We start from the raw sequence: 17,415 nt of genomic DNA, 5'->3' as shown, positions 1-17,415 counted from the left end.
GCCCTTGCTACCCTCAGTGCTTCTTCCAAGTAGTGTTTAACATGGAGGAGCTCTGGTTTATCAGCTGATTAAGTGATCAAAATATTAACTTAATTGCATGATGACATAGAATAAAGGTTTGAAAGAAAAACAGAAAATGCTGAAAATAGCACGTCAGGCAGCATCTGTGGAGAGAAAAACAGAGTTAACGTTTCAGGTCTGTGACCTTTCATGAGAATAAAAGTTTGTTTGGTTATGGATCATCTGGCAAAGTCTACGAAAAGAAGTCTTATGAAAAATCATGACCTTTTCCTGATTCAATTAATTCTTTGAGACAGATTATGTCATGTAGCTTTCACAAGCTGATCATTTCCTGCCAATATCAGCAAAAATTACAAATTTACACACCTGATGGAGTATGTCATACAATATATGGAATAATTATCAATATGCAGTATCTGCTAATTTGACATAATTGTAGCACAAGCTTTGTTCTGGTATTTAAATATTTCAGTACTCCTGAAAGTTAACCTTCATCCTGTTTATTCCAAGGCTAAAAAGCCAATCTTTCAATTGACACTGAACCAGCTATCAGGTAGGTTCGGTTCCATATTCTCTCTTATGACCTTCTATTCAGAAACATTATATCTTTTGAGGTTCTTGAGTTTGAATGATCTATGAGAGCACAGTGGTGACACTCGTCAGAACAAGATGCTCAGAAACTCTGGATAAAGTGTCGAACTTGCCACTCTTCGAAGTGATAGATTTTTGGCTCCTTGCACTTGTTTGGTCTTTGAAGTTCTTGCGTGACTGAGCTCCAGAGAAACAGCATGAAAATGCTGCCTTAAATTCCTCCCGAAACTTTCCTAAAACAAGAGACAGTTCATTTGGCTAAAACACCTCCCAGATTATTAATTTAGGGCTCAAACATTTTTACTTACCATTAACCTCATTTGTGTCCTTATTTCATTTTATTGGTAACATTTGGAAGGAACACAAGCAAAACAAGCATTTACTAACAGTGTCAGTGGTGTGATTAAGGTTATTGGGGTTAATAGATTTTCATACTATGTGCACTTGAGGTGTAAAAAACATTCAGCAGTACAATTACGGTCTCTGTCCTCCTTGATTTATGAATTGTGAGAGATCATTTTGAACTGAGCAGCACTAGAATGAAATACTGGCAATAATAGTACCACAAAGTATTAAAGTGTGTGAATGTGATCATTTTGTCTATGTATACTGGCCCTAAAATGGTAAATAAACCTAGTGACAACACCGATTGTAATCATAATATACTAACTTATTGTTAATCTGATAAACAGAAGAAAATGCTACTTCATTGCAGGAACAAATTGAGCATCAGTATTTAAAAAAGAGAAAAGACTGCATTTATATAACACCTTTCACGATCTCGGCACGTCCCAAAGCACTGTACAGTCAATGAAGTGCTTTTGGAGTATAGTCACTGTTGTAATGCAGCTGTTAATTTGCACACAGCAAGCTCCCACAAACAGTAATGTGATAATGACCAGATAACCTGTTTTTTTAGTGATGTTGCTTAAAGGACAAATTTTGGCCAGGACACCATGAATAACTTCCCTGCTCTTCTTCGAAATATAACCACAGGGTCTTTTACTTCCACCTGAGGGAGCAGACAGTGCTGTGGCTTAATGTCTCATCCAAAAAAACAGCACCTCCAACAGTACAGCACTCCTTCAGTACTGCACCAGAGTTTTAGTCTAGATATTTATTATTCAACTGCTACAGCAAAACTTGAACTCACAACTCATGGCTTTAAGACTAGAGTGCAACAACTGAGCCATACCTGACATATTACTACCACATGTTGAACTTTGAGCTAAAAAAAAGGTAGAAAAGTAAAATTCTTGTAAGATAAGAGGAAGACTCTAGGAAAAAATCTTACCATCGCTTAACCCTCAAGTATTTCTCTGTAAAGTGACTCCTAGGTGTATTTGAATAAAATATTCTTTAAAAAATACTTTAAAAAGTACTTGTTTTGCAAAAGAATTTTTCTGCCCTCCTCCTGCTAAAGCCCATTTTTGATCTAGGTTTTGCTCCCAGCATCCCTTCCTGCACTCACCTCACTTGATTGAAAACTTGGCCCAGGAGTGTTTTGTCACCAGGCCATGGATATCAGTGGAGATTGTGGAGCCTTCGTTCTGAGGCAAGCGTGTTTTGGAAAATTCATCGTAAGTTTAACTTTTAAATTTTATTTTCAATTGCACACAGATACGGGCAAACCGTAAGGCCTTATTCTGGCGTATTCCTTTAATATCAAATTTGTCAAAAAATCCTATTTACTTCTCAAGAATGTTTATTGAATGTTTTCCCTTCTGCCACTGTAGAGTTATTTGGAACTGTTGTCTACGCTAAAGCTACTATCTAAGTACAAGAAGTTGTTCAGGGCCCCAAAGAGTTACATCTCTTTACAACTGAGAGTTCACTTTCCAAGGTATAATTTGTAGACATAGCTTCCTGTTTTTGGAGGACATGAAACCCCTTTAATAAGAACATAAGAAATAAGACCTACTCCATCATTCAATAAGATAATGGCTGATTTTCTACCGAAACTCTATTCCCACCCCCCACCGCCTCCATCTCCACATCACTTGTTTCCCTTAGTGTCCAAAAACTTACCAATCCTGATCTTGAATATACTCAATGACTGAGCATCCATAGCCTTCTGGGGTAGCGAGTTCTAATGATTCACAACTCTCTGATTGAAGAAATTTCTCATCTCGCAGTGCAAAATGGCTGACCCCTTATCCTGAAGCTATAACCCCGCTAGTTCTAGACTCTTTTTAATGCCTTCCCTCCCCACTTCCCTTTATCTTTGCCAGACCACATAAAGGCTGTGCCCAAGGTGGCAGGCGGATCTCAGGTCTCAGTCAGTAGTGGTCTGAACCAACCACTTGATGCTTCAGGGAAGGCTGGGTCAAGTCTTCCCTTGCTTTTGTCTCCCCATGGCAGCCTGACAGAGACTGGGAACCTGTCACAATGCCAGGTCAAACGTGTATTTGGTCACTCTATGGTGACCTTAGTATTCTTTTTGGTTGCATGTAGATAACATCGATGTTAGGTACATCATTTCAGTCTGTGCCCTGTAAATATTTCCCCATCCATCAGAGATGTGATTCCAAACAAAATCACTGATATAACGCCTTATGACCATTTAAAATACAATATTTTGGGAGGTAATGATGCCAATTTTCTCTTTTAGTGATGGTGGACAAAAGTCCGAGTGTATCAAGCCTGTGTCCTCAGTACCTTGCTCTATGGCAGTGAGGCCTGGACAACGTATGTCAGCCAAGAGCGACGTCTCAACTCATTCCATCTTTGCTGCCTCCGGAGAATCCTTGGCATCAGGTGGCAGGACCGTATCTCCAATGCAGAAGTCCTCGAGGCAGCCAACATCCCCAGCATATACACCCTACTGAGCCAGCGGCGCTTGAGATGGCTTGGCCACGTGAGCCGCATGGAAGATGGCAGGATCCCCAAGGATGCATTGTACAGTGAGCTAGTCACTGGTATCAGACCCACCGGCCGTCCATGTCTCCACTTTAAAGACGTCTGCAAACACGACATGAAGTCCTGTGACATTGATCACAAGTCGTGGGAGTCAGTTGCCAGTGATCGCCACAGCTGGTGGACAGCCATAAAAGCTGGGCTAAAGAGTGGCGAGTCGAAGAGACTTAGCAGTTGGCAGGAAAAAAGACAGAAGCGCAAGGAGAGAGCCAACTGTGTAATAGTCCCAACAACCAATTTTATCTGCAGCACCTGTGGAACAGTCTGTCACTCTAGAATTGGCCTTTATAGCCACTCCAGGCGCTGCTTCACGATCCACTGACCACCTCCAGGCGCTTACCCATTGTCTCTTGAGACAAGGAGGCCAAAGAAGAAAGAAGTGAGGGTGGAAAACTAGTGGTAGTGGTTTGCCCACCCGTTATACACACTCACCCCAATAAGGAAAATTGAGTGGGATATATAACAGGTGACCGATCTGCTCCCGTCAAATGTGAAAATCAGCCCCCATTGAAACTCAGGAAATTTAATGAATTATTTTAAATTGTCTGTTTCGGTTTTTCTTCTTGGTAAGATTGTGATCTTTTTGCTGGTAATTATAGACATATCATTGGAAGAAGAATTTTGCTCTGTTGGAACAGTAATACTCTCCCCTGCTCTTAGCACCCCAAAAAAGTCTATAGAAACTTACCACTTAAAAAGTTGTAGATTATGGGATTGACAGCACTGTTTGCATACACAAGCCAGTGAGAGAAGGTGAACCAGGCATAGATGGCATCCCTGTCGTCAGAGTTTTCAAACATCCCAAAGACCCTGAAGAACAAGTAAATTTAAAACTCAGCAAATCTCTTTTGATAGCATTGCTGTTATATTATTTAACTGCCCATTTTGTTATTTATTCCAATTTGATCACAATGTGAGACTTTTCCCACTTTTGTGACGTGTCCCTCTCACCAGATTATTGGCAACAAATAGAAATGCAAAGTACAGACATTCAGTAAATTTGTTCAATAAGATTTCACCAGCTGTACCAACAGAAGCCTGACTAACCAGAACTTGGCTGGCAACCTCTTTGGTTATTACTTGAGTGGTTAAGCAACTTAACTGTGTGTTAACTAGTCAAGTACTAGCTAAGGAAAGTGAACCACTACTGGAGAGTGAGAAGCTGCATTGATTTAAGCAGAGAAGCTACAGAGCCTGGTTCTCTACATGACCATTTCCAGATTTTGAAGGATTAGAGATCTCTGGCAGCAGAATTAAATTATTTGCTTTAATGTGTAAAATAAACCACTGAACATTGAAATTTGTAAAAGAGTAAACTACAAATCAAGTTTTAGCAACTTTGGGTGAGATTTTAACTCATTCAAAACCCATCCATTTAAACAAAGTTAAAATTGGCCCCAAAATGTGTGCATTGTCTACTTATGTTATTTGCATAGAAAGCCATATTGAAATAGTATTCTCTTGGTTAGTTTGAACCTTCTTGGTACTTGTACTGATTTTGTTAAGCATCGCAATTTTTGTGATTTTTAGTTTCCAATGAGGGAGAATAAACTAAACAGCTGAGCAGCACATCACAGCTTCTCAATAATTTATTACTTATCTGTTGTAAGTGTCTTTGAGGCCAACACTGCCGGGCTGATTAAAGTACCGGTGAGCGCAGTGCAGAAGACTGTTTAAAATGAAATGGTAGTGTGGGCGCTTAGCATCTGCTGGATCTGTCACTCCTGGGAAGCCTTTTCCTACCAATGCTGACACTGAACGAACTAATATAACTGTTGGAGCAAAATCCATGTTGGTCAGATGCTCTGCCAGAATTTATAGTTGCTGCATCCAATTAATACCATGTCAGCAGCTAATTCCTACCTTGTTTTAATTCCCCCACCCCTCCAACTGCAAAATTGCCACACTTTTCTTAGGAAGCTTATTATCAAGGCCATAACAAAACAAGCAATAGCAGATATTTTTAAAAACTGTAATTAGCAATGCTGTGTCCTTTTTTCGATGTGGCTTCTAACAGTGGGTAGGGCAGTTTCAAGTTCTCTGTTTGTTTTCGATCAGTTTTGACGCCCAATTCTGCTATTGTTGCTACTGAAAACATTTTCCATTCAGCTAGCACAATGCAAATATTCACCAATACAACAGAGATCTTTAACGTAATCCACAACAGGAGCTTCGAAAAAACGAGATGAAACGTTCCCCATGAAAGCCACATTACATCACATGTGATTACAAAGTGAACATTCCCAGAGTCAATACAGGAGCTGTGGAGACCTTTTAGAGCAGGCTGCCCCTAGTTGATTCAGGAACTGAGATTGGTATAAGATCTCATATAATATATAACACTTGGGATTGAGCTGGTGTGGAGCATGAACACTGGCACAATATTGGGTCGAATGGCCTGTTTCTATGTTGTAGATTCAGTGCAGTTTTGTATAATTCTAAGAGTATATTCTCAGTGGTGTGAGAGCTCACCTCTTCAAGATATTGAGGATACTGATTGGAAGGTAGCACAATGCGAATACAAGCAGCACCACCATTAGCATGCGAGCTGTCTTTCTCCGTGCTCTCATCTGCTTGATCTCTGCAGCAAATGTCCTTTGTGCTGTGCCTTCTAGTGAATGAGTTGAACAATGTGCTGAGTGTGGTTTCCACTTACATGCAAGTGTAACTGACGAAGTTCCAGGGATCTGAGAAAAGTGAACACAGAGGAAGAAGAATTTTCTGAGGGCTTTCATGACTAGTTAAAAAGAGTGCAATGTGTGACATTGTGCCACACGCATCAAATGGGTTACCAACTCTGGCTGGATGCATTCCTGGAGATTTCATCATTTGACCTTCCGCCCCACGCAATCAAACGGCCCTTTTCCTAGCTCCAATATTTTGATAACTAATGAACAAAAGTGGTCAAAGAAAATGGAAAAAAACACAATCTTTTAGAATGAGGAGATCAATCTTTAATTCCCGGAGACTCCAGGACAATTCTGGAGCTTTGGCAATCCTATGTGGGTCACACGTCATACCTCTGGCTGTGCAGAATTCATTAATCCCAGCTACTGTGGGAATGTTGGCATCCTAAGTGATTGAGCAGAAAGATTGACAGGAATTGGCTTAACCGTGATGACTCTTCTGGTCCACCCACCCACCCTCACTGTCTGAGGCTCACACATTTACACTGGTATCAGAGGGATGCCAAAGCCTGTGAAAATTTTGTTTTTTATTTTTTAAAAAAATAGACCGCGTAGAGCTGGGAGAGGCTTCATTTCAAAAAGAGCGCTGAGAGTGGGGAAACGCTATAGCCTCTGTCCAATCCTCTATCCTCTCCTCTGTCCTATCCTTGAGCCTATCCTCTATCCTATCCTCTATCCTATCCTCTATCCTATGTCCTATCCTCTATCCTATCCTCTATCCTATCCTCTATCCTATCCTCTGTCCTATCCTCTGTCCTATCCTTGAGCCTATCCTCTATCCTATCCTCTGTCCTATCCTCTGTCCTATCCTCTATCCTATCCTCTGTCCTATCCTCTGTCCTATCCACTGTCCTATCCTCTATCCTATCCTCTGTCCTATCCTCGATCCTATCCTCTGTCCTATCCTCTATCCTATCCTCTGTCCTATCCTCTATCCTATCCTCTGTCCGATCCTCTATGCTATCCTCTATCCTATCCTCTGTCCTATCCTCTATCCTATCCTCTGTCCTATCCTCTATCCTATCCTCTATCCTATGTCCTATCCTCTATCCTATCCTCTATCCTATCCTCTGTCCTATCCTCTGTCCTATCCTCTATCCTATCCTCTGTCCTATCCTCTGTCCTATCCTCTGTCCTATCCTCTATCCTATCCTCTATCCCATCCTCTGTCCTATCCTCTATCCTATCCTCTGTCCTATCCTCTATCCTATCCTCTGTCCTATCCTCTGTCCTATCCTCTATCCTATCCTCTATCCTATCCTCTGTCCTATCCTCTGTCCTATCCTCTGTCCTATCCTCTGTCCTATCCTCTATCCTATCCTCTGTCCTATCCTCTATCCTATGTCCTATCCTCTATCCTATCCTCTATCCTATCCTCTATCCGATCCTCTGTCCTATCCTCTATCCTATCCTCTATCCTATCCTCTGTCCTATCCTCTGTCCTATCCTCTATCCTATCCTCTGTCCTATCCTCTGTCCTATCCTCTGTCCTATCCTCTGTCCTATCCTCTGTCCTATCCTCTGTCCTATCCTCTATCCTATCCTCTGTCCTATCCTCTATCCTATCCTCTGTCCTATCCTCTGTCCTATCCTCTATCCTATCCTCTGTCCTATCCTCTATCCTATCCTCTATCCTATCCTCTATCCTATCCTCTGTCCTATCCTCTGTCCTATCCTCTATCCTATCCTCTGTCCTATCCTCTGTCCTATCCTCTGTCCTATCCTCTGTCCTATCCTCGCTCCTATCCTCTGTCCTATCCTCTATCCTATCCTCTATCCTATCCTCTGTCCTATCCTCTGTCCTATCCTCTGTCCTATCCTCTATCCTATCCTCTGTCCTATCCTCTGTCCTATCCTCTATCCTATCCTCTGTCCTATCCTCGATCCTATCCTCTGTCCTATCCTCTGTCCTATCCTCTGTCCTATCCTCTGTCCTATCCTCTGTCCTATCCTCGATCCTATCCTCTGTCCTATCCTCTATCCTATCCTCTGTCCTATCCTCTATCCTATCCTCTATCCTATCCTCTGTCCTATCCTCGGTCCTATCCTCTGTCCTATCCTCGATCCTATCCTCTGTCCTATCCTCTATCCTATCCTCTGTCCTATCCTCTGTCCTATCCTCTATCCTATCCTCTGTCCTATCCTCGATCCTATCCTCTGTCCTATCCTCTGTCCTATCCTCGATCCTATCCTCTATCCTATCCTCTGTCCTATCCTCTGTCCTATCCTCTGTCCTATCCTCTGTCCTATCCTCGATCCTATCCTCGATCCTATCCTCTGTCCTATCCTCTGTCCTATCCTCTATCCTATCCTCGATCCTATCCTCTGTCCTATCCTCTGTCCTATCCTCTATCCTATCCTCTATCCTATCCTCTGTCCTATCCTCTATCCTATCCTCTATCCTATCCTCTGTCCTATCCTCGATCCTATCCTCGATCCTATCCTCTGTCCTATCCTCGATCCTATCCTCTATCCTATCCTCTGTCCTATCCTCGATCCTATCCTCGATCCTATCCTCGATCCTATCCTCTATCCTATCCTCTGTCCTATCCTCTGTCCTATCCTCTATCCTATCCTCTGTCCTATCCTCTATCCTATCCTCTGTCCTATCCTCTGTCCTATCCTCTATCCTATCCTCTATCCTATCCTCTGTCCTATCCTCGATCCTATCCTCTGTCCTATCCTCGATCCTATCCTCTGTCCTATCCTCTATCCTATCCTCTGTCCTATCCTCGATCCTATCCTCGATCCTATCCTCTGTCCTATCCTCGATCCTATCCTCTATCCTATCCTCTGTCCTATCCTCGATCCTATCCTCGATCCTATCCTCTGTCCTATCCTCTATCCTATCCTCTGTCCTATCCTCTGTCCTATCCTCTGTCCTATCCTCTGTCCTATCCTCTATCCTATCCTCTGTCCTATCCTCGATCCTATCCTCTATCCTATCCTCTGTCCTATCCTCTATCCTATCCTCTGTCCTATCCTCTGTCCTATCCTCTGTCCTATCCTCGGTCCTATCCTCGATCCTATCCTCTATCCTATCCTCTGTCCTATCCTCTATCCTATCCTCTGTCCTATCCTCGATCCTATCCTCTATCCTATCCTCTGTCCTATCCTCTATCCTATCCTCTGTCCTATCCTCTGTCCTATCCTCTGTCCTATCCTCTGTCCTATCCTCTGTCCTATCCTCGATCCTATCCTCTGTCCTATCCTCGATCCTATCCTCTATCCTATCCTCGATCCTATCCTCGATCCTATCCTCGATCCTATCCTCTATCCTATCCTCTGTCCTATCCTCTATCCTATCCTCTGTCCTATCCTCGATCCTATCCTCTATCCTATCCTCTGTCCTATCTTCTATCCTATCCTCTGTCCTATCCTCTGTCCTATCCTCTGTCCTATCCTCGATCCTATCCTCGATCCTATCCTCTATCCTATCCTCTGTCCTATCCTCGATCCTATCCTCTATCCTATCCTCTGTCCTATCGGTCCTATCCTCTATCCTATCCTCTGTCCTATCCTCTGTCCTATCCTCTGTCCTATCCTCTGTCCTATCCTCTGTCCTATCCTCTGTCCTATCCTCTATCCTATCCTCTGTCCTATCCTCTGTCCTATCCTCTGTCCTATCCTCTGTCCTATCCTCGATCCTATCCTCTATCCTATCCTCTGTCCTATCCTCGATCCTATCCTCTATCCTATCCTCTGTCCTATCCTCTGTCCTATCCTCTGTCCTATCCTCTGTCCTATCCTCGATCCTATCCTCTATCCTATCCTCTATCCTATCCTCTGTCCTATCCTCTGTCCTATCCTCTGTCCTATCCTCTATCCTATCCTCTGTCCTATCCTCTGTCCTATCCTCTATCCTATCCTCTATCCTATCCTCTGTCCTATCCTCTGTCCTATCCTCTGTCCTATCCTCTGTCCTATCCTCTGTCCTATCCTCTATCCTATCCTCTGTCCTATCCTCTGTCCTATCCTCTATCCTATCCTCTATCCTATCCTCTGTCCTATCCTCTATCCTTTCCTCTGTCCTATCCTCTGTCCTATCCTCTGTCCTATCCTCTATCCTATCCTCTATCCTATCCTCTATCCTATCCTCTGTCCTATCCTCTATCCTATCCTCTATCCTATCCTCTATCCTATCCTCTGTCCTATCCTCTATCCTATCCTCTGTCCTATCCTCTGTCCTATCCTCTATCCTATCCTCTGTCCTATCCTCTGTCCTATCCTCTGTCCTATCCTCTGTCCTATCCTCTGTCCTATCCTCGATCCTATCCTCTATCCTATCCTCTGTCCTATCCTCTGTCCTATCCTCTATCCTATCCTCTGTCCTATCCTCTGTCCTATCCTCTGTCCTATCGTCTATCCTATCCTCTGTCCTATCCTCTGTCCTATCCTCTGTCCTATCCTCTATCCTATCCTCTGTCCTATCCTCTGTCCTATCCTCTGTCCTATCCTCTATCCTATCCTCTGTCCTATCCTCTGTCCTATCCTCGATCCTATCCTCTATCCACTCCAGTTCAGTGGAACGAGCCCTTCAAAGAAAATCAAGTGTGACATCACAGGCAAGCAGGCAGGCAATTGGTTGGGGAAGAAGCTACCTGTTTGGTGAGTATCTGTTAAGTGATTAAGGTTTATTCAAATCCTAATGTTTAAAATAGTGAAGGAACTAGTGGTAAGCTTAATAAAATATATATATAAAAAAAAATTGAATAAAATAATTAAGTAGTTAATTAAAAAACTTTAAGGATGGCAAGACAGGTGATGTGTCATGGCTGCAGCATGTGGGAGCTCCTGGATGCCAGTGTGATTCAGGGCAAACACGGCTGCAGTAAGTGTTTGCGGCTCAAAAAGCTTCGGCTCAGAGTCATTGAACTAGAGGCTGAGCTGCAGACACTGCGACACATCAGGGAGGGGGAAAGTTACCTGGACACTTTGTACCAGGAGGTGGTCATACCCCTTCGGATAGGGTCTTCTGATATGGTCAGTGGTCAGGGACAGGAGAATGTGGCTGCAGCTGAGGCAGGTAAGGGGACCCAGAGAGCAGGAGTGCGGAGCCTCAGCCTTTGTGATGTCCAACAGGTTTGAGGTTCTTTCAGCTTGTTTGGATGAGAATGGGATCTGCAGGGTGGATGAGCAACCTGATCATGGCACCATGGTACAGGAAGGCATTCAAGTGGAGGGAGAAAAAAGAAATGCAGTGGTAGTAGGGGACAGTATAGTTAGGGGGATTGACACTGTTCTCTGCAGCAAAGAGCGAGAGTCCAGACGGCTGTGTTGCCTGCCCGGTGCCAGGGTTCGGGACATCTGCTCAGGGCTGGAGAGGAACTTACAGTGGGAGGGGGAGGATCCAGTCATCGTGGTCCATGTAGGTACCAACAACATAGGCAGGACAAGGAAAGAGGTTCTGCACAGTTAGTATGATGAATTAGGCACTAAATTAAGAAACAGAACCTCAAAGGTAATAATCTCTGGATTATTACCTGAGCCATGTGCAAATTGGCATAGGGCAAATAAGATTAGAGAAATTAATGCGTGGCTCAAAGACAGGTGTGGTAGAAGTGGGTTCCAGTTCGTGGGGCACTGGCACCAGTCTTGGAAAAAGTGGTGGCCGTACCGTTGGGATGGTCTACACCTGAACTGTGCTGGGGCCAGTGTTCTAGCGAGCTGACTAACTAGGGAAGTGGAGAGGGTTTTAAACTGAATAATGGGGGCAAGGGATCAAATTTGGGAAGATATGGTAAATCAAGGAACAGAGACAAGGCAAGAGAGAAAGGTGTTAATATGGGAAATGATAAACAGACTACGACAGGAAGGGACAGAGCGTACAAATCTAAGAGTAAATCAACACATAAGGCTAGAGGTTACAAAAATAATAAAAGGATAAAACTAAAGGCTCTGTATCTGAATGCACTTAGCATTCGAAACAAAACAGACGAACTGAGAGCGCAAATAGAAATAAAGAAGTACAATCTGATAGCCATTACAGAGTCATGGTTGCAGGACGACATAGATTGGGACCTGAATATTGAACAGTATATGGCATTTAGGAAGGACAGGAAGCTGGGAAAAGTTGGAGGGGTAGTTCTGTTACTTAATGATGGTATTAGCGCAATAGAGAGGGATGACCTAAGCTCAGGAGACCAGGATGCAGAAGCGGTAGAGATGAGAAATCATAAAGGCAAGAAGTCACTTGTGGGAGTGATGTACAGGCCACCTAATGTTAACCACACTGTAGGACAGGGTATAAAGGAAGAAATAATGGCAGCTTGTCAGAAAGGTATGGCGATAATCATGGGGGATTTTAACCTACCTATAGACTGGAAAAATCAGATGGGCAGAGGTAGCCTCGATGAGGAGCACATAGAATGTTTTCGGGATAATTTCTTGGAATAGTACGTTCTGGAGCCAACCAGAGAGCAGGCTATACTAGACCTGGTATTGTGCAACAAGATAGGATTAATTAATGAGCTCATAGTTAAGGCGCTCCTAGGTAGCAGCGATCATAATATGTTGAATTTTACATTCAGTTTGAGGGAAAGCAGAGTGGGTCCAAGACTAGTATTTTAAACTTAAATAAGGGCCATTATGAGGGCATGAAAACAGAGCTAGCTAAAGTGAACTGGCAAATTAGGTTAAGGGATAGGTCAGTAGAGATGCAGTGGCAGACATTTTAAGGGGATATTTCAGAATACACAGAATAGATGCATTCCAATGAGAAAGAAAAATTCCAAGGTTGGGGGGGGGGGGGAGGGGGTTGTCCCGCCATCCGTGGTTAATGAAAACAGTCAAAGATAGTATCAAAGTTAAAGAAAAAGCCTATAATTGTGCAAAGATGGGAGGCAGATCAGAAGATTGGACAGAGTATAAAAAACAGCAAAGATTGACTAAAAGATTGATAAGGAAGGTAACATTAGAGTACAAGAGAAAACTAGTTAGAAATATAAAGACAGATAATAAGAGTTTCTGTCGATATTTTAAAAAGAAAATAGTTAACAAAGTGAACGTTGCTCCTATAGAAAGTGAGTCTGGGGAATTAATAATAGATAATAAGGAGATGACAGATGAATTGAACAGATATTTTGCATCAGTCTTCACTACAGAGGATACAAGTAACATCCCAGAATTAGCAGTAAGTCAGAAAATGGAAGGGAGGGAGGAACTCAAGAAAATTACAATCACCAGGGAAGTGGTACTGAACAAATTGTTGGAGCTGCGGGCTGACAAGTCCCCGGGTCCTGATGGACTTCATCCTAGGGTCATAAAAGAAGTGGCTAGTGAGATAGATGATGCGTTAGTTTTAATTTTCCAAAATTCCCTAGATTCAGGGAAGGTTCCGCTAGACTGGAAAATAGTGAATGTAACTCCTTTATTCAAAAAGGGAGGGAGACAGAAAACAGGAAACTGCAGGCCAGTTAGCTTAACATTTGTCTTAGGGAAAATGTTAGAAGCTATTATTAAAGACTTATAGCAGGGCACTTAGAAAAATTGAACATAATCAGGCAGAGTCAACATGGTTTTGTTAAAGGGAAATAATGTTTAACCAATTTATCGGAGTTCTTTGAGGGAGTTACATATGCTGTGGATGAAAAGAAAGATGTATTGTACTTACATTTCCAGAAGGCATTTGATAAGGTGCCACATCAAAGGTTATTGCAAAAAATAAAAGCTTATGGTGTAGGGGGGAAACATATTGGCATGGATAGAAGATTGGCTAGCTAACAGGAAACAGAGAGTAAACATAAATGGGTCATTTTCTGTTTGGCGGGATGTAATGAGTGGTGTGCTACAGGGATCTGTGCTGGGGCCTCAACTTTTTACAATTTATATAAATGACTTAGATGAAGTCATTAGATGGCTGCTAAATTTGCTGATGACACAATGATAGGTAGGAAAATAGGTTGTGAAGAGGACATAAAGAGGCTACAAAGGGATCTCGATAGGTTAAGTGAGTGGGCAAAAATCTGGCAGATGGAGTATAATGTTGCAAAATGCGAAGTTGACCATTTTGGCAGGAAGAATAACAAAGAAGCATATTATCTAAATGGTGAGAGATTGCAGAGCTCTGAGATGCAGAGAGAACTGGATGTCCTAGTCCATGAATCGCAAAAGGTACAGCACGTAATTCGGAAAGCTAATAGAATGTTATCGTTTATCAGGAGGGGAACTGAATACAAAAGTAGGGAGGTTATGCTTCAGCTATACAGGGCATTGGTGAGACCACATCTGGAGTACTGTGTACAGTACTGGTCTCCTTATTTAAGGAAGGATGTAAATGCGTTGGAAGCAGTTCAAAGAAGGTTTACTAGACTGATAACTGGAATGGGCGGGCAATCGTATGAGGAAAGATTGGACAGGCTAGGCTTGTATTCGCTGGAATTTAGAAGCGTAAGAGGTGACTTGATTGAAACATATAAGATCCTGAGGGGTCTTGACAGGATGGATGTGGAAAGGATGTTTCCCCTTGTGGGAGAATCTAGAACCAGGGGTCACCTTTTTAAAAATAAGGGGTCGCCCATTTAAAACAGAGATGAGGAGAAATTTTTTCTCTGAAGGTTATGAGTCTTTGGAACTCTCATCCTCAGAAGGCAGTGGAAGTAGTCCTTTAATATGTTTAAGACAGAGGTAGATAGATTCTTGATAATCAAGGGGGTGAAAGGTTATCGGGGGTAGGTGGTAATGTGGACAAATCAGTTCAGCCCTGAACTTATTGAATGACGGAGCAGGTTCGAGGGGCCGAGTGGCCTACTGTTGCTCCTAATTCGTATGTTCGTATGAACCACATCACAGCATAAGTCAGCATTTTCGGGAGAGGTAAGGGAAGAAAACGGAAAAAAACAGGGAACAATATCAGAGAGAAAAGAGGATTTTTGAAAAAAAAATTGAGTTACTGTTTTGTATCAAACAGGACCAATAGAGAGACAAAATCCTTTATTGGATCAATTTTTAATTTATTTCCATTTGTCAATTATTAAAAATCAGATTCTCAAGAAACATGTGCATGTAAATATTTTATGAAGTCACTGACTATGTAGGTATATATCCACACATATTCTATGAAACTACACATTTGCATATATATTTTATAAAGCCATTGTACACTTTTATTGCATGGTGTTTGCTGGAGACTGTTTTATGTCTTTCCCTGCATCAATAGTTCCATTTCCAGATACTCTGGGAGTGCGGCTTTTACTCTTAATTTTCTATTAAAGCCCTCTTTTGTCGTTATCACTTATTTCCAAATGCCTTTCTTCTCATTATGGAACAGATTATTTATGGTTTATTTGTTAATCCTTTTACGTGACTGGTAACTCTCCTGTGGCATTGCTCACTGCTAATCTGAATCCTCAACTATTTCAATGCTCTCCTGCCCAAACTCCAACTCATCCAAAGCTCTGCTCCCCGCATCCTAACCAGCATCAGGTCCCACTGCCCCCACTCTTCACCCCATGACTGGTGGTCATGCCTTCAGATATCTAAGCCCCAGGATCTCCAATTTCCTCTGTAAACCTTTCCTTCTCATCACAAGAGGCCAGAACCACAGGAATGGAAGGTTTGGGGGTCTTGTAGGTCTGGAGGAGGTTACAGAAAGAGGGAGAGGTGAGTGAAGCTTAGAAATGCTGAGTCTGAAGGTGATAACGGCATGGATGAAGGTTTGACCAGTAGATGGGATGAGTTAGAGGTGGAGGTGGCTAATGTTATGGAGGTGAAAGCAGGCAGTTTTTGATCAAGCTTTTGGTCACTCTTCTTAATATCTCATTCTATGGCTTCCATCCATTTTTATTAATAATACCCCTGTGAAATGTTTGGGAATGTTTTTCCGTTGTTAAAGGCACTGGGCTGAATTTTACAGACCCCCCAGTGTCAGGGGTTGTGGCGTGGGGGGGGGGGGCAGAAAATGCCTCTGGGAAGGTCCGGCCCCATATTACTGGCAAGGCCTCATGGCGGCCCCCCCCCGACCCCCCGGTCGCTCAGCAACGGGAGCCCAATTTAAATATGTAAATTAATTTAAATAAATGAATTAATTGCTGTCGTGCTCCTGCCTTTGTCCCAGAGCGATATTCGTGCTGGTGGCCAGCATTCCTGTGCCTTCAGATCCCCAACTGGAGATCCAAGGTGGAACACTGGTGGGAAGGAGGGAGTGGGTAAGATTTTCAGTGCGGGAGTGGAGGAGTGGGGTCAAACTCATCTCATTGGTGTAGGGGATGGTGGAAAGGGTTACAGTGCACAGTTTATGAACTTTGGGGTGGGGGGACAGGGCAAGAAATTAATTCTATGGTTATTTTGCGGGGGGGAGGTGGGAGAGGGTCAAGATCAATTTATTTTATTTTTTTAAATCAATCCAGCTTTAAATATTTAAATTGAAATGTAGGGCTCGGAGCCCTTTAAAAATGGCGTCAACGCCTGCGCAAAGGCGGCTGATGCCATTGCTGGGGACAGACAGTCTGCCCCCTCCATGTCACTGGAGTGGGCGATCCACCCCAGCTATTTAAATGAGCCACCATACTTAATATCGCCGCGGCTCCGTGATGTGCGGCCCATACAGGTGGTCCGCCACCGTAATCGGTGGCAGAAGTATAAATTTCAGCCCACTATATAAGTACAAGTGGAAAGAAAAAAACAGAGTTAATGTTTCAGGTCTGTGTGAAACATTAACTCTGTTTCTCTCTCCACAGATGCTGCCTGCCCTGCTGGGTTTTTACAGCATTTTCTGTTTTTGTTTTAGACTTCCAGCGTCTGCAGTATTTTTCTTTTGTATAAATACAAGTTGTTGTTTTGACAAATATTTTTGGTGGCTGAAGTTCTTACTAAACTCGAGGAATTGGCCATTTTTGGAACGAACGAACAGATTTTGACATCTATGCACTTCACCAAAGTAACATCAAATTTCGTAATAAATACTTAGCTCCGTTTGTACAAATAGTTTTCTTTCTTAGTGCTTTTTGTGGAACACGCATCATAACGTTTTCACAGTTTACACCAGTTTTCATTGCTTTACTTAGAAAATGATCTGTTCCTTTTTTTGTAGATGTTAAAATGCTGACTTTCCAAATGCTGTTCAGGCACTTACCTGTCTACTCCAAAGCTTTCTAAATATTTGAAAATATGCCAGAAACATCAAACATAAAGGAGCCATGTAGGTTACGATACAAAAGCAAATGTGATAGACCTTGGGGTAGACGTCATCTGGAAATAGAAA

General features: G+C 42.7%; 1 protein-coding gene across 1 annotated transcript in view; it reads right to left on the bottom strand.

Moving 5' to 3' along the window:
• Positions 1 to 654: 654 nt before the first annotated feature.
• LOC137347041 (orexin receptor type 2-like) overlaps positions 655 to 17,415 on the bottom strand; it is a 30,496-nt gene continuing 13,735 nt past the window's right edge. The window contains exons 6-9 of the mRNA XM_068011046.1: positions 17,287 to 17,402; positions 6,001 to 6,215; positions 4,217 to 4,338; positions 655 to 845 (exon numbers count right to left, since the gene is read on the bottom strand). Coding sequence (XP_067867147.1) covers positions 655 to 845; positions 4,217 to 4,338; positions 6,001 to 6,215; positions 17,287 to 17,402 — 644 coding nt within the window. The remainder of the gene's footprint in view (positions 846 to 4,216; positions 4,339 to 6,000; positions 6,216 to 17,286; positions 17,403 to 17,415) is intronic.

Source organism: Heterodontus francisci, chromosome 31 (genome assembly GCF_036365525.1).
Source record: "Heterodontus francisci isolate sHetFra1 chromosome 31, sHetFra1.hap1, whole genome shotgun sequence".
NCBI classification, from domain to species: Eukaryota; Metazoa; Chordata; class Chondrichthyes; order Heterodontiformes; family Heterodontidae; genus Heterodontus; species Heterodontus francisci.
The sequence above is the reverse complement of the archived record's forward strand: the minus strand, read 5'-3'. Positions and strand labels throughout refer to the sequence as shown.